We start from the raw sequence: 22,848 nt of genomic DNA, 5'->3' as shown, positions 1-22,848 counted from the left end.
AGATAGAACTAGATAAGAAACTCTTCGCCAATGTTCTCATCATCACCAATCTTTTCTTCATTTCGATTCTGATCTTCACCAACAATAATTTCTTTGAGAGGGACTTCTTTTTCGCCGCCATCTTGATTATCGCCAGCAATTACTTCGTTAGAAGGGATTCCTTTTTCGCTTCCATCTTGATTAGCACCAGTAGTTGTTTCCTTAGAAGGAATCTCTTCTTCATCTTCCAAAAGATTATTCTCTCCACCACTTTCATAATCATACTAAACATGAAAAATTGTCATGATGGGCGAACAAAAACCCTTACGACTATATAATTGAAGTTTCAGAATTTTGTGTTTTTTGACCTAACTAGACATACAACCAAAAGTATTATTAGAATTTTTGTATACTGCAGTATAACACCAAAAGTTCAAAGTAGACAAAAACAATAAATCACAACAGAGATTATTTTTTATTATAACACGAATAAATTTTACTTAAGAATTACAATGTTATCAGTTACATTTATCAATGATATTACTGATATTTCCCTACCTTTAAATCGACTTTATGGAAAGTGCATTATCTCAGTTTCATAAAAAGTAAAGATATATTTTTCGACACAGATAAACAACTTTATAACCAAGTCAACCATCTCAAAAATTTAATGAACATGACGTACCGATGCGACCAAGTAGCATGCCTGTAATATGCTAGCCAGATTCGATCCGTTTATAGACTATTTGGAAATACATCCATAAGTTGCTTTTTGATTTCTTGAAACAAAAAAACCCAGAAGTTAGTACACAATTTCAGATTGAAATATAGAATCAGAAAAACTAACTTTTTATGAAGCAAAATGTTTTTGCATCCGATTTTTGCTTGCGGTATCCAAACACGCTAATACTCTCCAAAATTTTTAGCCTCGGTCAAATTCGAGGTGGACCGGGCTTGTTAACCACTTAAAGCCCAATAGTTTTCTCTCTTTCATCTCTTCTCAATTACCACTACGACTGAGCTCATAAACGGGAAGAAAAAGAGAGAAATGTCAGTTTCACAACACAAAATTACTCCAAAATTTCTCAAACCCTAATTTTCTCTCCCGATCTCTAGTTCAGGTAAATTTTCCATTCTTTTTTACTTCTAATTTCTTTCTAAGATTTCTGTAAAGCTTGCCCTAAATTAAATTTCAATCCCTCTAGATTCCAAACACAAGCAGATTAGGTTTTCCCAATTTGTTTGATCCTTTTTTTTTCACTCAATTGGTAATAAGTCAGTGGATGTCATGTTGATGGTTGAAGTTCACAGTGTAATTATGTCTAATTCCATGTCTGCTATGAACGAACAAATATTCAATTAGGTTTTCGCAATTAGTTCAACACATGATTGCAAATTTACTGATTGTAGGGCGAAGGAGAAGAACATGGCTATGGCTGATGTGGTGAAGTCTTGTTTGGATTCTATTCGACAAGTAAGTTTGCGTAAATTTGTGTTTCTTTTGTGCCACATTGTATAAGATCCTTCAGTCATCTATTCATGTATATATCTGGATTATTTTTGATGTACATGCGATTGGATTGATTTGGCAACAAGCTTGAAGTTATTCAAGGTAATAATAAAGTTCCACTTGATGTTGATTAGATATCGGAGGAAGTAGAAGGTGCAGTAATTTACCTGGATGCTGGTTGCACAGAAGCCTTTCAGTTTATTGGAGCGGTTCCATTGTTGTTGGAACTTGGAGCTTGCGCAGTTTGCAGTCTTGAAAACGCATCTGCTCTTGATGCTGTAAGTGACGTTTCACTTTTCTAAGTTATTGAAATTGATTATATGAACGACCGTTATCCAGCTCTGAACATTACTGTATCCAAATGATTGCTTTTCCACTCTACTGAAGTGATTAGAGTGTATTTGTTATGCAAATAAGGCAGAAAGATGTTTTAGATGAAGTTGCTATCATTCTTGAGTTGTCTTTTCTTCTACTTTCTACCACAGCCAACATTTCAAGTTTCTCAGTAAGTTGGCTTTAGTTTTTTTAAGTTGGATTTAGAGTGTCATTGTTGCGATGAATAGTCTGAAGTTTAAACCATGCCATATTAGAGTTCAAAGAGATGTTTTCTTTTCTCTCGTTAGTATACATTATTATCCAGTTCTCTGCCTGACTGCCTGTCAAGCTTTTTGGAAGCTTCTAATATCAGGCACAGTCCCATCGTTGCAATTCGAAAATTCCTCATTGTAGGTCGTGTTAAATTCTTTTATTCCAAAGAATGTGTCTTCTTCCGCTCATTTTATAACAGATTGATCATAACTCATAAGTGGGTTTGAGTCTTTGAGATTCGATATGGTATCGGAGTGTAAAATGACACTTTTCTGATTCATTGTTTCTGTTTAGGTGGTCGACTGGAACTCAAATGCCAAGAATGCAAAGAAAATGGTGGTCATCACATCACGTCTTTTAAGCGACGCACATCGGTATATTCTTCGCTGCCTGAGCATGCATCAAGCTATTCTTCATTGCACCATCTTTACATCTATCTCAGAGGTGCCTTTTCAATTCTCCACCTGTTCATGCTCCTTTAAAACTTGGTTTAGGTTTCTCGCCCTCGAATCACTTAATTAACCCATGTAAGAATGGCGCGTTTGTCATTTGAATTGGTTTTGCATGGATTTGTAAACTCATCTCCAATCATTTGATAGTTAAGTCTTTTTGTTGATGTCATTATTGTCTTCTTCTTTTTTTTCTTTTATGAACTTTAGGTAGCTCACTCAACGTATCCTGACTCGCCATTAGGACCAGATGCCTTCCGTGAATATGAATCCTTACTTCTCCAAGATTATGAGGAGCTTGTTAGAAAGTGTGAGATAGAGAAGAAAAGTTTATCTCGACCCAGTGTCTTTGGACGATCAGAAGCAAGCATCCTCGGTGAAAATTTAGCATCAGAAGATGAAGGTTGGTCAAAATTTAGTCCGAGCGAAGAAGAAATCCCTCGCACACCTCGTACACCAAGAGAAAATTTGGATGAACCAAACTCACTGGTTACCAAAAGAGACGGTTTGCTTCGAGTCGATATATCTGTTAACCACTTCCCTATGGTTTTATGCCCTCTATCTCCGAGAGTGTTTGTCTTACCTTCAGAGGGAACAATCGCAGAAGCATGCTTATCATCTGAACATGAAGATTTTCTTGGTCCTGGATTGCCTTCCATAAGTACTGGAGTGCCTTCTGATGGCGAGGACACTCCACCTGGAGCAATCCTTACCGCTCATCTACTTTACCATCTTGCTGCGAAGGTAGTGGGTTAGCTTTAATTTAGTAATTCTTATTTTAATTCATTTTTGTTACCTTATGAAACTGCGTAATTACGGATCTAAAATTGATTTATGCGGCTCATTCGTTTGGTGACCATAATCAATTGCAGGCCTGTAATCTATTACTTTGTAGGTTAATAAACAAAGCGTTACTCTGGGTAGCTATTAACTATTATTAAATCTTAACCATAGCTTCTGCTTCCTACATGTAGATGGATTTGAAAATGGAGATATTTTCTCTAGGTGACTTGTCGAAAACCATTGGGAAGATTATGATGGACATGTCAAGTCTTTATGATGTTGGCAGACGAAAAAGATCAGCAGGTTTATTACTTATTGACCGTACGCTCGATTTGCTTACCCCATGCTGTCATGGTGACTCACTTGTTGATCGTATTTTCTCATCTCTGCCTCGTAGGCAAAGATCATCTTCTTCTTCTGTAAACCAAAATAAGCATGGCCCTGGCACGATACAACGTGCTCCGCTAGATGCTCAGATACCACTTGGAAAACTTTACACCAAAGAAGAACCTGCCATTTGGCCGATAGAAGGAATTGAGGCTTTTTTAAGTGGTTGGAGTTCAAATGAACCTTCAAGTCCAATCCCTGTTCCTACTGATAGAAGCACAATTTCTGGCGAAACTTCTGCACAATCTGAAATTGGATCACTTAGTGGGTCGTTTGTAACAACTGAAAATCATCGTGGAGCAGAATATTTAGAAGCATTAATGGATAGAAGAACAAAAGATGCGGCAATACTGATAAAGAAATGGCTCCAGGAAACAATGCGACGAGAAAAAGTGTCTGTCAATGTGAGAACTCGCACAAGCTTTCCGGCGGCATCAGAGTTGCAGTCTATGGCGAAAGCTGTGGCAAAGGATCAGTCATCTTTATTGAGGAACAAAGGGATTATTCAACTAGCTATAGCTGCGGCACATTCCTTAAGTGAACCTCATACTTCTCATTGGGATGCATTTGTCAGCGCTGAGAAAATATTGAACGCAAGTTGTGGAGATACTAGCCAAACTCTTTCTGCCCAAATCCGGGATCTCATCAATACGAGTGTTTTGGTCAAAACGCTAGATCAGAAAGAGCAGAGTAAGGAATCTTCTCAGGGTCTTCTATCTTTCCGAGATGCTCTTCTCCTTGCAATCACGGGATATATCTTGGCTGGTGAAAATTTTCCGACATCCGGGTCTGATGGTCCTTTTTCTTGGGAAGAGGATCATTTTTTGAAGGAAGCTATAGTGGATGCACTACTTGAGAATCCATCAGGTGCAAGGTTGAAATTTTTCCATGGCATGGAGGAAGTTCTTGAAGCTAATTTAAACAAGCACAAGTCTGAAAAATCTAAAGAAAATTCTTCCAATCAGTCCACATTGGAGGACTTCGATGACGATCAATGGGGTAACTGGGGTGATGAAGATGCAGAAAGTAACAACGAACAAGTGTACGGTGATATGCAACTCAAGTTGGAATTGCGTGATAGGGTGGACAATCTTTTCAAATTCTTTCACAAATTATCCAGTCTAAAAACGAAAAATGTAACACTCAGAAATGGACCACTGGGATTAGAAAGCAGCTATGGAGGGGATCCTTATATGGGCAAAGGATTGCTTTATAAACTTCTCACCATGGTTCTTGGCAAGTATGAAGTACCTGGATTGGAGTACCATTCATCTGCAGTCACAAGGCTTTTTAAAAGCGGATTTGGTAGATTTGGCCTTGGACAGGTATAATTTCTTTTAGGAAGCTTCTAATATCAGGCACAGTCCCATCGTTGCAATTCGAAAATTCCTCATTGTAGGTCGTGTTAAATTCTTTTATTTCCAAAAAAATGTGTCTTCTTCGGCTCATTTTATAACAGGTTGATCATAACTCATCAGTGGATTTGAGATTTGATATGGTATTAGAGTATCAGTGTAAAATGACACTTTTCTGGTTGGTATGGATACTAAATTTTTAATTCAAATTCTGCAGGCAAAACCGAGTCTCGGTGGCCAAAGTGTTATTCTGGTTTTTGTAGTTGGTGGAATCAACTGTCACGAGGTTTGAAATTTTTTCTACTATTGAACTATTAAAATTTAACCACAGAATGCATATTTTTGCGTAGTAATTCTTGAGAAATTAGAACAATATATTAGGTTCTTTCGAACAGAATGAGTTGAATGATGATTTTAGCGTTTTTCTTTGTCTTACTGTCATTTAAGGTCCTTGAAGCGCGGGAAGCATTGTCACAGAGTGGAAGACCAGATGTTGAGTTGATCATCGGTGGTACGACTCTTTTAACTCCAAATGATATGCTTGATTTACTATTGGGATCCTAACTAAATTTAGTTCCTAGTGCTTACTAACATTCTCCGAGTAAAAAAGAAAATTGAGTTGCTAGAAGTTTTGGATAGAAATTCAACGGTGTGTTTTTATATGCCTTATGCAATTGTCCTTGTAACAAATGTGATATAATATTTCATGGGTAAATAGAGTGAACAAAGGTTGGCTATCTTTAAACCTTTTATTACATGAATGTTACAGTTGAAATTAGCTTTTTGTAACGAGGGTGATCCAGCCCTTGGATCATCTCCATGGGTTGGTAATTGAGCTCTGTAATGAAATAAATACATACGCTTGACCTTTTCTTTTTAAGATAGTAAAATAGTAAGTACCAATCATTATTTCTCCAAAGATTGAACCCTACGAACTAGTTGCTTGAAAATAGATTCAGTTGACTCTGCAAAAAAAAAAAAAGCTTTTCCTAGACTGAAGCGTGTGATAATAGTAAGACGCAGACACAAAGTTAAAGCTAAGATTTGACATGTTGAGCTGTGGTAGGATAGGTTGGCAATTTGGTTTGTGGTTTGCATCCTCCACAGTAAATCTAGATTGATACTGCCTCAAGTAATTAAGGTAGGATAGGTTTGGTAGCTCATGGTTGTAGTTTGTAACATTTTTAGTAAATCAGGTTTGGTATTTGCCCCTAGCACCTAAATTTCACTATATCTAGTATCTCTGTAGGGTGCAACTGCTTTTCTCAATATTTTCTAAGGTCTACATTCTTAAGGTTCGTTTTGGTCATAGGCCCGTTACTAGAGGTCCGCATGTTTGTTCATTATTTGGCACTTTACCAGGTCTGGTCCAGAGTCTTACAGTTGTTTAGTAAACATTTCGACTCCCGAAATTACACAAAAGATCTCACTCGTCAGTCTCTGTTCAATGGTCTTTGTTACCCAACGGATTTAGAAAACATTTGAAATTACCCAAAAGGTCTCACTTGTCAGTCTCTTTTACATGTCTATATCGGGACGAAAATGCTTTATACCCGGCTTTTTGCCCCCAAACTTTGCCCCCCCCCCCCCAAGGTATCTTCGTTTTGAATGATGACACCGACACATGGTTACATTGCATTAGACAAAAAACACTGCTCTTAAATAGGCGGTGGAATACAGTAGCTTGAGCCGTGATGGCTTAACTAACTTGGGAACTGCCCCATTCTGATTCTGAAAGCTGCTTGCTTGAAATCAATCCAGTTGATCTCGAAAATATCCCACTTCAACCGACGTTTGCCATCATTTTGGCCTTGCCTTTGTGTAGTCTTGGACATTCATGAAATGGCAAGGATGGGATGGGACCGAAAGTCACCTTAACGGCTTAACCTGATCCCGAAAAATTGAATGGGGAAGAACAGTGTTCTTTAGCTCGAGTGCTGAGTCAGCAAAACAGAAGGATCATTGTCCATAAACATTAAAACCCATCCTAGCTGGGTTGACACGTCATCATATTGCCACGCAGCTGGTTCATTTCCCTATAGTTGAAGAGGTACTTAGAATTGAAAGCTGCTGCTGTTGCTGCCGTGTTTACTGCGTTTGACTCTTTAGGCAAGGCGCGTAAAGTGTGAACGTGTACTTTTGTACTGATAAAAATATGGGATCAGTGAAGTTAATGTTGGGTATTTCACAGTGGCTGCTGCGAAGCAGTCAATTACAATGTTACATCTTACTTGTGGCCCTTTCGGGATATCCCAAGTGTGAACATGAAATGCTTGTACTTATCCATGGGGAGTTAGTTTTAGATGTTACTGTGAATTCCATAACAGATTTGTCTAGGATCTTATATAACCGGCACCACCAATGCTCACAGTTTTGGCCTTCCTAGAAACTAGTTAAGTGGCACACAGTTGCATTCTTCAAACTATCCAACTTTACCACTTCGAGTATCCACAGTTGACCCTTCAGTAATGAATTCTACCTAACCCATATCTTAATCCCCAAGTGATATTTAGGAATTTCAGACTCTTTGAAGGGAAAATAGGAATTTATTGAGGCTTGACAGAGTTAAAAGTCAGGCCAGTCAGGGTATTAACCTAGGCAGTTGAGGATATTTTTCTTGGCTGTACCGTGTCTTCTCTTGTAATTCGTTTTGAGTGGCATTCTAACCCTACCCTACAGTTTTCTGCGTTGGTTTTAACGGTTAGTCTGTTTTGTGCGGTTACTCACTAAATCCGTTTCACCGATGCAAACAAAAAAATAGTCTAATAAAATTCTCTGAAATCGGCAACAATCATCCAACTCAAAAATTATTAACAGCTAATTTGATACTGACCAGGGGAACAAATTTGATACAAAATAATGAAGCATTTCAGAGCGAGAGACAAGAGTAGCCCCATGGCATCATATATGCATCTTAAATGAGTCTGGTTATAGACCCCCCAATGTCTAACGTGGGTTTAGAGAACCTCCCATCCCAAGCACCGTAAATCGGTCGTAGGGACATTGCTGTGCGTATATATGACTGAATTTAACTCAGTTAGGTAGTTGTTGACAGTTTTTAAGTCCTGCTCGGCAAACCAAGTACATTTGGGGATGGAGCTTTAATAAGTCATTCTTGGGTGACAGTCTTCCACGCGGCTTTGCTAAACCCTGAAGTTCTAATTAGGTTTCATTAAGATTAAGCGTTTTTTCCATTCTTGATTCAACACTAATTATTCGACAATGAATGCCTTAAGGGCCATGGGATTAGTCCTCTAGATGATTAGTCATGCATTCTGTAGTCACAGTATTGTCACTGTTGTTGAAAGTAGATCCACCAAAACATATACATAAAATAAAGAAATGATATATCAACTCTTACTTTGTAGTTAAACAGTTTTTCATGTCCTTTGAAAATTTGTTTGGTTCAATACACTTGTATTAGGCATGCATATCTCTTGAAAAAGTATTAGGCATGCATATTCATTTCATCTTACGTTTCCAATATGGATTCTAGAACACCGTTAAAAGAAAGTTTGATGTTACTCCCTCCATTCCACTTTAAATGATCTTTTAAAAGTTTTGACGCAGAAATTAAACTGCTCATTAAATTAAATAGTTATCTACACGCAATAAGTTTACCATATTGCGAGGGCAATTGCTAGCCATCTACAGTTTACGCGTAGCAAGTTTACCATTTTGCGAAAGAGGCATTCATGGAAAACCACAAAACACGGCCGAATGCCGATTCATTACGTTAAGACACAAAAACGGAAAAGCCTATCTAACTTGAACAAACCCCACCTACAAATTCTATTTTCTCACTCACATCATACACTCAAGTTTGTAAACAATAAGGTTCTACACTTCTGGTTATTGGAATTAATTAATTAACTAATCAAGGAAGGTATAGGTAGAAAAAATCGGTGAGCAAGTTTTGTTTTCATTAAACACATTTCTTTCTCTTTTCGAGTTTTGTGAGTGTTTTTCCTTATCATCTTCTCCTCATCTCCGTTATCTCAAGTCTCAACTAATCACATTTACTACACACCATCGGCACTATTCACATCTCCTCTCTTCTCTTCCCTGTATTAACTTTTCCTGTCAAATTCCCAACGACCCTCTTCCCACATTCATTTATTATAGTGGTGGTACTCTCACATGGCAGTAGTCATTACATCCTCCTCCCAGCAAAGAAAACAACAACAAAAAACTTACATATACTATTCCCCCTATAGCTTGTAGATCTTACACCACAATGAAGAAAAACCTAGCAACAGAAACTTAACAACATTTCTATCTTCTAGTCTTTGTTTTCATTCTTTATTTTTCTTCCTTCTTCTCTATAAAAATCTTCATCTTCTTCTCTTCATTCTATACCACTAGCCATCTCTAGCTAGATATCTAGATCTCTCCTGCAGTGACCACATCTCAGAAACAACATTATTGCATAAAGTTATAAAAAGTTACAGTACTTCAAGCAACAATCACAAGATTCACAACAGCAAGATCATAATCTATCTCATCCATGGATACTTCTACTATGTTCTTAATCTTCTCTACTTCATTCATAATAGTGATAGTTTCTTACACAATTTGGTTCAATCTAATCAAACGTTCGTTAAAGGGTCCAAGAGTATGGCCATTGTTGGGAAGCTTACCAGGTTTAATAGAAAACCATGATCGTTTACATGATTGGATTACTGAGAATCTACGTAAATGTGGTGGTACATATCAAACATGCATCTGCGCAGTGCCGTTTTTAGCTCGGAAACAAGGATTAGTAACGGTTACAAGCGATCCGAAGAATATAGAACATATTTTGAAGAGCCGGTTTGAGAATTATCCAAAGGGACCAACTTGGCAATCTGTGTTTCATGATCTACTTGGTGAAGGTATTTTCAATTCAGATGGTGATACATGGTTATTTCAAAGGAAAACAGCTGCATTAGAGTTCACTACACGTACACTTCGACAAGCTATGGCTCGATGGCTTAATCAGACTATCAAATTTGGGTTCTGTCCGATTCTTAAAACCGCTCAGCTCGAATGTAAACCCGTCGATCTTCAAGATCTTCTTCTCCGGCTAACATTTGATAATATCTGCGGGCTTATAGTCGGAAGAGATCCGCAAACATTATCGGCCGGGTTACCGGAGAATCGTTTTGCTACGGCGTTCGATCGAGCTACTGAAGCCACACTTCAGCGTTTTGTGTTACCTAAAGTTGTTTGGCAGCTAAGGAAATGGCTCCGGCTCGGAATGGAAGTCACATTGAGTCAAAGCCTTGACCACATCGACGAATATCTATCCAACGTCATCAAGACACGTAAGCTGGAATTGCTGAGTAAGCCAGGCAGTGGGGCCACAGCTCAACATGACGATTTGCTATCAAGGTTTATGAAGAAGAAAGAATCCTACTCAGAGTCATTCCTCCAACACGTGGCACTCAATTTCATCCTAGCTGGACGTGACACGTCATCAGTTGCACTTAGCTGGTTCTTTTGGTTGTGTATCCAAAACCCTAGAGTTGAAGAGAAGATCCTCAATGAAATCTGCACCGTTCTGATTGAGACACGTGGTGATGATACAACGAAATGGACGGATGAACCCTTGGGGTTTGAGGAGAATGACCGTCTGGTCTACTTGAAAGCAGCATTGTCCGAGACCCTCCGGCTATATCCTTCCGTCCCCGAGGATTCGAAACACGTAGCTGTCGACGACGTGTTACCTGACGGCACATTTGTCCCAGCAGGCTCGGCGGTCACTTATTCGATATACTCGACCGGCCGGATGGAGTCAACATGGGGTGAAGATTGTCTAGAGTTCAAACCAGAGAGGTGGTTATCAAAAGATGAGAAGCAATTTGAAGCCAAGGATCAATTCAGATTTGTGTCTTTCAATGCTGGTCCAAGAATTTGCTTAGGGAAAGATTTGGCTTATTTACAGATGAAATCTGTTGCTGCAGCTGTATTATTACGACACAAGCTCACAATAGCAGAAGGGCATAAAGTGGAACAGAAAATGTCATTGACTTTGTTCATGAAATATGGACTGAAAGTCAATGTGCATCACAGAGATCTGACAGATGTCCCAGCACAACTACGTGGAAAGGTGTGTTTGTGATTTGCATAGTAGAGACGTTCTTATCAGCTGCTGTTCAATGTTAATGGTTATAGTAAATGGTGTTGGGGGTATTGGTTTAATAGGTTTATTAACAGGGTTTTGATATATATAAGATGAATTCAAGGAGTTTGCTAGAATAATTACACGTAAAGAGAAAGGGCTGAAGCTCGAGGCCAATTAGAGTTCTAATAATTCTACGTATACCCTAAGTCCTTACTTCTTTCGTATACATCAATGTTCCTGTTTTGTTGGTTCTCCTGAAACAGCAATTTATAGATTTCTTATTGGTATAATTTATTTTTTCGAAGATAATTATTGGAATAATTATGATTCAGTCAGTTTAATTAACAGATTCCTATTTTTCTATGCACATTTTTGCACCCTGCCATTTCCCGTTATACAAAATAAATCAACTTATAACTAGCCTCCATCAGTCCGGTAGATGGTGAAGTTGTTATACAAAATGTCCTACAAAATAATCAACTCATAGCTAACTAACTTTCACTTGGACTCGTAAAAATAATTAGCGTCCAGCGCGTAAAATAATATTAAGATAACAATGCCAATGGAACTCTCTCTTAAAGTTATAAACTTGAACCGTACGCAGAAGATTGTCTTACATAATCAGGTAAGGTTTGCCAAAACTCTTATATAGTAAACGCAGGTTTAGATCATGTTGATTTGAAAGAAAGAAAGTGAAGTAGCCAGGTAGGTTAGATGAATCTAATTAATAACAAGTTTAATTAGAAAACCAAACTTAAAAGTCAGTGAAGAAGATACGAAATAGTTGAAGATAGTTAAGCAACATTATGGTACGTATTTATTAATAGATTCTTCCTGTCAAGTAGGTGTAATATGTTGTTGCCTGAGAATTAATATCATGCATACCCTTAAAAAGACACTAAATATGTATTGGATCATGCGTACGCTTGGATTATACACATCTCATTATCATGCATTCATACCTTAGAAGCGACTAATAAGTGAGTGTCCAATGTCTGACAAAATTAGTTACGTCTCCTTATCATGCTTCAAATAGTATGACTGATACGTGAAGGTAGTAATGTTTGTAATAAACTATGAGTTTGTTGAGTGTAAACAATGTTTATTAAACAACAAAATTCAGGCAAGAGCATATGAAGGTAGATTTGAAGGATTACTCGTTCAAGTATGAGTTTATTAGTTATAACTATCCACCATCAATTCACTAGCAACGACTTTTGCAACTCAAGAACTTGACTTGTCGGATAATACTAGTCGTCCGATCCATAAACTTATACAAGTGTGTTGTTCATAATTTAGTACCCATGTCCGGTCGGATAACACTGACTGCTATATGAAGACTCGCTTTCGATACAGTTCCGGGATGCCACACTAAACACGCTTTGCTACGGGAGTACTCAGTGTACTCAAACCATATGAGATTGCACTATCACATTGGTAAATTTGGGGTCACGGTTAACTGAACTAATTAAATCAGAATTGATCGTGCAAGGACGTAAAGGACAAATGATTTATTTCTACCATCAAATTTTTTGGACCTATCTCAGCATTTAGCCGATTAATTAGTTGTGGGTGGAGTTCCAAGTGGGGGAATATTTTATTGTACGTAATAGGAGCATAAGGTAAGTGTCGACATATCTTTCTTATTGGTTGTCAAGTGCCTACTTTTCAAGTGTGTAAAAAACAGGGATGGACGCATGATTCCTCCTTGAGTAGGGATGGATTGTCTCTTAAGGCGCCCGGCAACCAACTTTTTTTACTACGAATCTCGTAGTTAGTGGCCAGTTTTACAATTAGAGTGCTAGATATATAAATAACTAAAATTTAAAACGAACAAAATCAATAACAACAAGTAACCACGGAAAGAAGAAAAAAAATGAGAGATAGTTAAATGAAAAAGAAGCTATTTTTTTGTTTATAAATTAGAACCACGGTGACTAAATACAACCTTGGTTTTGGTTAAATACAACCTAATCGTGAAATCCAAAATACAAGAAACCTAAAAAAAGTTGGTAATCCGGACACTTGTTTTCACGAGCCGCACCTTCAGTTGGAATTCTGGAATCCAAACAAACGTAATCTTTCAGATTTCAAAACATGATTCTTCCTCTGAATTATCTCCACATTTCTTCATCACCCAATGTTAATTAACGATCTTGGTCAATTTATGATGAACTGTAAAAGACTTTTGCAATTGTTGCGTCCAAGTTAGAAAAACTGGATATGGATCATCATCTTTTGTCATTATATATATATATATATATATATATATATATATATATCACTTGCTTTGAATTTTGTAATATGTAAACCTAATTGATCGAATCCTTCATCACCATCCTTATCATCAATTTATATTTATTCATACCGGTTAAAAAATAATTAATATAAAAAACTTTGCAAAACAAGAAAAATTTATCAAATTAATTAGGGTTTGGGGTTTATAATTCTTGGCTAGTTTAGGGCCTAGGGACATTAGTTGGGTCTTATGACTACAAGACAAAAAAGGTTAATAAGAGATGAAACTGCCAATTTATCCTATATCAAATATTAATACTATCAATATATCCTTATTAAATCCTAATAATAAAGCTAAAAACTAAAATCAAAATTAAATCAATTTCTATCTCCATCTCCACTTCAACTGATTCTTATTCTCTTGTTCTCCCCTAAGACGAACCATCTTCCAGTCCCATAGAAGCAGATGAAATGGCACGAATCAAGTACTTTTCTAGCAACCCAATCCCCTAAATTAGGTTTTAGCAACATGCAATCAGTCAAAATTTGATTTTTTTGAAATCAAAGTGTTCTGGGTTTATTAGAATCGGTTTACGTCAATGTACTTATGAACCGATTTCATTTAGAAACGGATTTTGTTCATGCCCACAAAGACCGATTGTACTGAATGTGTATTCTGGTTGGAGAAAATTGGACCAGAATCGGCTACGTTAATGTCCACATAGCCCGATTCTAGCATGGAAGAGAATCGTTTTTTCTGTATATTTTTTTTGTTAGAATCGGATTACATGTGTGTCCACATATCCCGATTTTACAAACTTTGATTTCTTAACTTCTATGCCTACAATTGGATTATTGAAGGGTCCACATAAACCGATTGTTATTGATGTTCCCCAAAATCGGTAGATATGGTACAACACATCAACTGATTCACTAACCATGTTTAAATTTTTGGACAAATATCAAAAATTTTATCTTTATATTGTGGAGCATGAAATTATGAATTGAATGCAAAAAGAATGAGATCATTCCGACATCAGACAAAGAAGTTATGAGAAAAACAGTCGAAGAAATGCCCATATTTACAATCGGTTTATGTGGGCATTAACATAAATCGATTTCGGCGAAAAAAATCACAGAAAAACTCTTGAATTTTACAATCGGTTTATATTCTAAGCCTCACAAACTGATTCATGAATATCCACCGATTCTGGTCGAGTTTTTTCAAAAAAAAAAAAAATTCTCATGTTTTGATGACGAATCAAGATTAGTTAATTTCTAGTTTAATTTGATTAAACATCAATTATTAATCAGGAATAAATTAGACACTATGTAAAATAGTTGGATAAAGGGTTACCCTTTTTACCTTTTAATGACCCTTTTTGGTCTATAGTCGTAGGCCCCAAATAATGTTCATCTGCCCCAAACTAGCTAATTAAGTTATAACTGACTTATATTTTTTGTCCTTCAAACGAAAACTCTTTTAAATTCTAAGTAGTATAAATTATTATAAATTTACATTAACGAAATTTATTAACCAATCACAAGATACTCAATAGTTAAAGTATTTAGAAGGAAAGATTCATATACAATGAATGAAGATGTGTTAAAGTGCATGATCCTAACTAACCTCGAAAATCGGTTTGCAAGGTTAGGGTTGTCCAAGGCATATAAATTTCAAAAATCCAAGAAATTAATCTAGGCGATGTGGGATTATAGTTAGCGCCCCCTCACACCTAGCCGGGGAAAAACAATACTGTTAGAGCACTGGTCAGTCGAACTCGCAAGCGTTGCTATCTCAAGCTTATTGTCAAGTTTAGTTGCCAAAACTATAAGTCTTGATTTCTAGTCTACTTATAGCTAAGTCTCGGATTAGGATAGTAAGTGTCGTTGAGCATTAGACTTCACGGCGTTCATCGATTGAAGACGAAGAACTACTAAGGGGAGGTTTTGGAACTTCATCAATAAAAGGTATGTGGGGACTTGAACTCATCTATCACTCAAAAATCTATCTACTCTTTCTCTTATTTGATACAAAAGTTTATAGCTATATAGACTTCGATTATACACATTTCTCGAAATATATGTTGATAAGCTTTCGCTTTAACCAAGTTCATCTTATATGCTTGACGAAAGTGAAAATATGATCATGTGAAAATCGCCTTATGACATCTTACATGATTTGTGTGAGACAGTCATTTGATGCAGACTCTGAATGTTTTGCATTGATCATTCGATCACTTGAAAATTGCTTTGAAGCTAATAGTTTGTGTGAGACATCTATTGTCGTCTTCTAAGAATGTTTCAATGATTGAAATGAGAGTTTAGAACACTTAACCATAATTGGATTTAAAAACAGGATGCGTACTTGCATATGTGTTGATCCAAGACCATAATATAATATGCATACCCGTATGCGTACTGGCGAGGTCAGGTAAAGTCCGGGAGCTAGAGTATGCGTACTTGTACACGTACTGGCGAAGTCAGTTGAATTCCGGGAACTACAGTATGTGTACCAGTACGCGTACATGAATCAACTGAAACTTGGAAGTGTACGACAGTATGCGTACCCATTTGCATACTGGCGAACAAAGTTCAAGTCCGGCTACTTAGGTATGCGTACCCGTTTTCATACTTGATTTGGTTATGTTCTAAAATCGGTTTGTTCATGAACTAATACATTTATATAATAAGGATGCAATCTTTTCAAACCATGTCTATAATGTTGATGAATTGATTCGAGTGAATCAAAACCGATTTTGCTTCAATTGTGTCTTGTATACTTCTATGAGAATATAAACAATTGAACAACTCTAGAACTAGTTTCATTTGAGTCATTTGAACTAGTTATGGTTAAGATGAATAAGGTTGATATGAAAGTGTTCATATGGCTAACTTCGATTAACTATTGTTGAGCCAACACAGGTGTAACGTTTAGGTACGGTTACTCATATCCAAATGAAGTCACTTTCATTTGTGTGTAACAAGGTAAATTCGATCTAACGGTTGAAAGATATTAGCTTGAGTCTAATTAGGTTTTCATCTAACGGTGAATATTAAATGCTTTCTTACAAGGTAACATTGATTGTTAACCCTGATTTGAAGACTATATAAAGGAGCACTCTAGCAACTGGGAAACCTAATCCCCACACCTCCTGTGTGATAATAGTTGCGACTAGATTCGATTATCCTTTAACCTTAGGTTTTTCTAAAACCCAGTAGGTTAACAACTTGAAGACTTCATTAGGATTGTGAAGCCAGATCCAACTATTTTCTTTGTAGTAGCGTGTTCTGATCTTGCTGTTTTCTATCGTGATTGAGTACTATATTCTCTAACATTTGCTCGAGATTTAATCTCCGATAGGCAAGATAAAAAGTAGTCACAAACATCTTCGTCTCATCGTTGGTGATTCCACAATATCTTGTTTCGCTACCATACGATTAAGATTATTGTGAGGTGATTGATATTTCTAGGATGTTCTTCGGGAATATAAGTCCGGTATATCAATTGGTTCATGTTCACCTTGATTTACCAAAAGACGTAACAAAACTCATAGGTATATCTGTAGGTGACAGGTTTATCTATTCAATAGACTTTTTTGTGTGAGATAGATTGGTTTATCAAGTCTTCGACTTTGGGTCATAGCAACTCTTAGTTGTGGGTGAGATCAACGAAGGGAATTAAGTGCGCAGAATCTGGCGTGGTTCTAGAGGTGTATGAAACGCAATTGTATCTTGATCATTGTGAGATTGGTTAGAACTCAACTACATTCCAGTCTAAAGTTAACTTGGAGTAGGCTAGTGTCCGTAGAGGATTAATACAGTGCGGTGTTCAAATCTGGACTAGGTCTCAGGGTTTTTTTGCAATTGCAGTTTCCTCGTTGAAAAAATTTCTGGTGTTTGTGTTATTTCTTTTCTGCATTATATTTGTTTATTTAATTGAAATATCAAAGGTTGTGCGTAAGTTCAAACAATTGTGAATCCAACCCTTGGTTGTTGATTAAATTGATTGACACTTGGATATTGGTTTTTGATACCGTCCAAGTTATTTATTATATTCATTCGGGCTCGCAAGTTCCTATTCGTTTGATTGCAGATTGAATTGAGAAATAGAGATATAACTCTTTGATATACTTTTCTTAAGATTGAGTCTGACTGTCTAGTTGATTCTCTTGAAAGTATATTGGAGTTAGTCCATATAGATTGCTAAGCGAAATTATGGGTGTGGTTGTTAGACCCCCGCTTTTTCAATTGGTATCAGAGCATGCAAACATGTTTAAGACCTCATAAATCTGTGTTTGTAGCGATCTATATCTATGGACGTTAGTGCTATCTCGGATAAACACATCATTAGAAATAAAAGTCATGTTTCCAAGAAATCTATTAAAGAGAAAGATTTGTTTATCTCCAACTTAGATGAACATTGTGTTCCAACAAAACATGATTGCACTGATAAGTGTCACCCCGATTACCTTTCTAACGAGTCTGACTCTGTTGAAGAAAGGGAAGCAGCCAAAGAGAGTGAACTGATTCTAAATCTTGTTAGAATCCAGGTTGATAGAATCAATCGGTTGAAACACAACATCAATGCACTTATCGGTATAGTAAAAGATCGTGACTCTAAATTAATGGCTCTTAGCGAGGAGAAAGTCGTTTTCTCCTCACGAATCTTACTTGAGGTGAAACTCAAAAAGGATGCCTTGGAAATTGAACATCTATTTAACAAACTCTCTATTCAAGGATGTTCTAAAGAGTCCACTATACCAATTGCTTTTGACCCAGCTGTAAATTCAGTTCCAGAAACTAAATCGCAAACCCTTCTGGTTAGAAAAGATGTGCTTGTATCTTCCTCTAATCAAGGAAACTTCACATCTCTCGGAAGGAAGAAATCTCCGAACAACGTTGTTAAGTTTGTTCACTCTAATCACTCAGGTGATCAGAAAGTGTGTCTCTTTTGTGATTCAAAAGGACATGTTGAACGAAAAATCAAATCTAGGTTGAATGAAAATTCTATTGTTCAACTCCAACACACCTTAGATTTAATTCTCAAAGGTGTAACTGACATTCGGATGTCTAAACCGATTGGTTTTAGTACTCACCCTGTGAATTCTTCCAGGAAAGTCAGTTCAATTTGCTCATCGAATGTTCGGACAAATTGTAACTTTAATACAATTTGGTCAAAGAGATTTCAGAAAGGTCCCTCTCAACCTAATGAGAAAAATGATGTTCAAGATGTGAAAAAGGTTCCTTTAGATGGAAGCAACAATGGAGATATGAAGGACAACCTTAATCTGATAATTGAAGGATACAAGGATCTTATCAACAGGCTGTCCAAATCCTCCTTACAAACTTCTGTGGGTAAGGACTCTAAATTAGCCTCATATTTTGATGACAACAAGTTTTATGATAAATTTTCATATCAAAAAGGATTTTCTCCTAGAATTGGAAGAAAGAAAAGAGTCAATCATGAACACCATTCATTTAATGAGATTAGGGCTCATACTTGTGCTAATTAACCACAAGGGTTGAATGCTTACTCATAAAAATAATGTTGAGTAAGAATTGATAATAATCAGGTCTCGGAAAAAATTCTTTCTGATTAGTTGAGCTATTTTCTTATTGTCCATAGCTAAACTATTATCCACAGTCGACAGCTTTGCCTAAGTATCGGTTGTGTGTCAAGAATCTCTTCGTTTATTTTTTTTTGTTTTTGAAAAGGTTTTTGTTACAACTATGTTGCCTGCTACTCTTGTTCTTTAAATTGTTTCTCTATGGAGATATAAAATTTATTGAGCCAAAAATTTGTGAAAGAAAATCATCACGTAGCAAAAGTATATTGTTTTTCCTTGTCTTGTAAAAAGGTATGTTTCGTTTTTTTTTTGGATCGGATTGTGTTTGTACGGGTACCCATGTCTTACTTGTCACGATATGCCTTTAGAAACCCTAAAAGTTACCGTCCCTAAGAAACGATTTAGATACCAAACCTATCGAGTCACACACGCATACTCTAGGTTTTTTTTTTTGTCAAGAATGTCTTCACCTTCTAGCATTGGTGGTTTTGCAAAAGTTTTTCTCGATTCTTCTTTAACCTTAGGTTTTTCTAAAACCCAGTAGGTTAACGACTTGAAGACTTCATTCGGATTGTGAAGCCAGATTAGGGATGCACAAGACCCGCCCATCATACCCAAAACCGCCCGTACCCGCTAAACACGTGGGTTTTTAATCCGAACCCGCCCGTTGTGGGTGCGGGGTTGGTTATGAAAATAAAAACCCGCTATCTATGGGTGTTGGTTTTAGCTAATACCCGCCCAAACCCGCCCATGTGCAGCCCTAAGCCAGATCCAACTATTTTCTTTATATTAGCGTGTTCTTGCTGTTTTCTATCATGATTGAGTACAATCTTCTCTAAGATTTTCTCGAGATTTAATCTCCGATAGGCAAGATATAAAGTAGTCACAAACATCTTCTTCTCATCGTTTGTGATTCCACAATATCTTGTTTCGCTACCGTACGATTAATATTACTGTGAGGTGATTGATATTTCTAGGTTGTTCTTCGGCAATATAAGTCCGGTATATCAATTGGTTCCTGTTCACCTTGATTTATCAAAAGATGGAACAAAACTCATAGTTATATCTGTGAGAGACAGATTTATCTATTCAATAGACTTTTCATTGTGAGACAGATTGGTTTATCAAGTCTTCGACTTTGGGTCATAGAAACTCTTAGTTTTGGGTGAGATCAGCTAAGGGAATCAAGTGCTCAGAATCCGACATGGTTCTAGAGGCATAAGGAACGTGACTGTACCTTGATCAGTGTCAGATTGGTTAAGGCTCAACTACATTCCAGTCCGAAGTTATCTTGGAGTAGGCTAGTGTCTGTCGCGGCTTAATACAGTATGGTGTTCAAATCTGGACTAGGTCACGGGGTTTTTCTGCATTTACGGTTTCCTCGTTAACAAAATTTTCGGTGTCTGTGTTATTTCTTTTCCGCATTATATTTGTTTATATAATTGAAATATCACAGGTTGTGCGTAAGTTCAATCAATTGTGAATCCAACCCTTGATTGTTGATTAAATTGATTGACACTTGTATATTGGTTTTTGATACCGTCCAAGTTATTTTTTATATTCAATCGGGCTCGCAAATTCCTATTTGTTTGATATACTTTTCTTAAGAGTGAGTCTGACTGTCTAGTTGATTCTCTTGAAAATATATTGGAGTTAGTCCATACAGATTGCTAAGCGAAAATTGGGTGTGGTTGTTAGACCCCCGCTTTTTCGAATACCCTTACTGGGTCACACACGAACGAAGAAGGAAGAGCATAAAAAATACTCTAAGTGGGTTACAAACACAAACAATCACTTAAACGGGCCAAACAATGTCCACACACATCGCCTACACACCTTCTTTGATACCATGTTAGAGTAGGGGCATCCAACTCAAAACCGACTGACAATGAGTGGAGTGTCCCTAAGGATTATAAACCGCGAGATCTTAGATAACCCATACAATGTGGGGCTAATAATCTCAACACGCCCTCTCACGTGTAGCCTCGTTGGGTCTAACACATGGAACGTGGACGATAAATTGGGTGACACAGAGTAAATGTGCGGTCAAATGGCTCGACATAAATATCCTGTTCTGATACCATGCTAATCTCGAAAACCGGCTTGTAAGGTTAGGGATACCCAAAACATATACACTTCACAAATCCAGGGAATCTGGGAGACGTGGGATTATACTTAACAAAATAATCACCTTGTTCATGTTTTGATTTGGGTGGTTACTATCTTAAAGATTTGTATCGTTTTTTTTTACCCAAATTAGTGGTGTTTACACAAATTTAATCTTTTTTAAGCAGGTTCTATTTAACGGAAATAAAGGTTGTATTTAGACACAAACATTAGAATTTGTATTTAGTAGGCTAAAAATGATCTCATTAGTGGGATACAAATACATTTATGGGGGCTGGAATACTTATAACTTGATGGGCTAACATAATTTTTTCAAAAAAAAATAATTAATATAAAAATAATGTCATGTAAGAATTAGGGATGGGCTATAGCCTGGGTTAGCCTATTGCTAGATCCGTCCCTGGTAAAAAGATAGTCTATCCAACATTACATAAATATGTATTGTTGTTTCTTGCAAGCTTGAAGATCACATTATCAAAAGGGTTTCACTAGAATCACTACTCACTTTCCAGAACTTGTAACATATCCTTGTGATTCTTGTAATGTTTTCTTTATGAAGATGCCCTATAAGACTTGGTCTTATGGATCTTCCTATCCAGTTCCCAAACACATTTACACGTCAGCCTAGGAAGGGCCTAAGTCCATCGACATTTCCCGGTTTAAGCTGAGGACGGGCAATTGTTAGCTGTTCTCTTTCAAAAAAACGGGTAGCCATCAACCGTTTCTTTAAAAACGGACATCCATAAACCATTTCTACTGAAACGGGTAGCCGTTATCCTTTTTCTGTATCTTGACCAGTCAACAAGAATTGAACATCTTAACCATTACCCGTTTTTGTATTTTTCCTATGGTTTTTGGATTTTTCCTACAAACACCCTGAGAACTCGACCATCCCTCAGTTCTTCCCCCATTTTTCATGGTTTTTGTGAGAAAAACCAAAGTTCATCTCGCAAATCTTCACCATACCACTCAATCATTACGAATCTTTAATTGAGTTTGTTCAAGAAGGTTTCAATTGGTAGTTGCAAGTGATTTTAAGGAATTTTATCAACTCAATAATCATAGGTAATCCAATATAAACTAAAACCCTAATTTTGACTTTTTGTTCATTTGATATGATTTTCATTATGTTTGGTAATGAATAACATAAATTGAATTTAAATAGCATTAGTTACTGCTTTATGTTTGTTTAATTTGTAGAACATCCTTTGTTTTAGTGAATTTTTGATGAACATGGTTAATTTCAATTGACAGTGATATACATAATGTTGCGTGGCTAGATATCTTGACAAATAACAATGTATGAGTATGAATTTTTGTTGGTCCTTTATAAGCTTGAAATATTTTTGGTGATGTTATTTGTTTGGTTCATTAGATTATGACATGGTGGCTTCCTCAATCTAAAAACTGTCAGAAATTGGTAGAGATGGGCATATATCCGGTCATGATGCATCAAAAATGAAGCCGATTACTTGTTGGGGACGCCTAAATGATTATTAAAAAAATTATTGTTGCTAGTCATCCTTCTGCATTTCGGGGTACTAGAAAGTTGTGGGTTTTCATCGATATTTCCATTTAGGTTTAGGAATTCATATCTGCAACTCGCAAATGCTCTTGTAGCTAGATGGTGGCATACAACTAAAACTTTCCACTTCCCTGGCTTTGAAATAGGGTTGACACATTTAGACTTTGTAATTTTAACGGGAATTCCAATATGTAAAGGTGAGTCTATAGATTTTCCTAGGAGGTTGCCCAA

General features: G+C 36.7%; 2 protein-coding genes across 2 annotated transcripts; both read left to right on the top strand.

Annotated features, from left to right (window-relative positions):
• Positions 1-999: 999 nt before the first annotated feature.
• On the top strand, positions 1,000-5,931 carry LOC113274727 (sec1 family domain-containing protein MIP3-like). The gene is made up of 8 exons (XM_026524118.1): positions 1,000-1,100; positions 1,390-1,453; positions 1,624-1,767; positions 2,372-2,521; positions 2,737-3,270; positions 3,501-5,021; positions 5,269-5,337; positions 5,499-5,931. Exons 2-8 carry the CDS (start codon positions 1,406-1,408, stop codon positions 5,613-5,615), a joined length of 2,583 nt encoding a protein of 860 aa, XP_026379903.1. The 5' UTR covers positions 1,000-1,100; positions 1,390-1,405; the 3' UTR covers positions 5,616-5,931.
• Positions 5,932-8,910: 2,979 nt separating this feature from the next.
• Positions 8,911-11,519, top strand: LOC113274726 (cytochrome P450 86A2-like). The gene has a single exon (XM_026524117.1). The coding sequence runs from the start codon at positions 9,559-9,561 to the stop codon at positions 11,152-11,154; it is 1,596 nt and encodes a 531-aa protein (XP_026379902.1). The 5' UTR covers positions 8,911-9,558; the 3' UTR covers positions 11,155-11,519.
• The last annotated feature ends 11,329 nt before the right edge of the window (positions 11,520-22,848 follow it).

This window comes from Papaver somniferum, chromosome 4 (genome assembly GCF_003573695.1).
Source record: "Papaver somniferum cultivar HN1 chromosome 4, ASM357369v1, whole genome shotgun sequence".
In the NCBI taxonomy this organism is placed as follows: domain Eukaryota; kingdom Viridiplantae; phylum Streptophyta; class Magnoliopsida; order Ranunculales; family Papaveraceae; genus Papaver; species Papaver somniferum.
The sequence above is the reverse complement of the archived record's forward strand: the minus strand, read 5'-3'. Positions and strand labels throughout refer to the sequence as shown.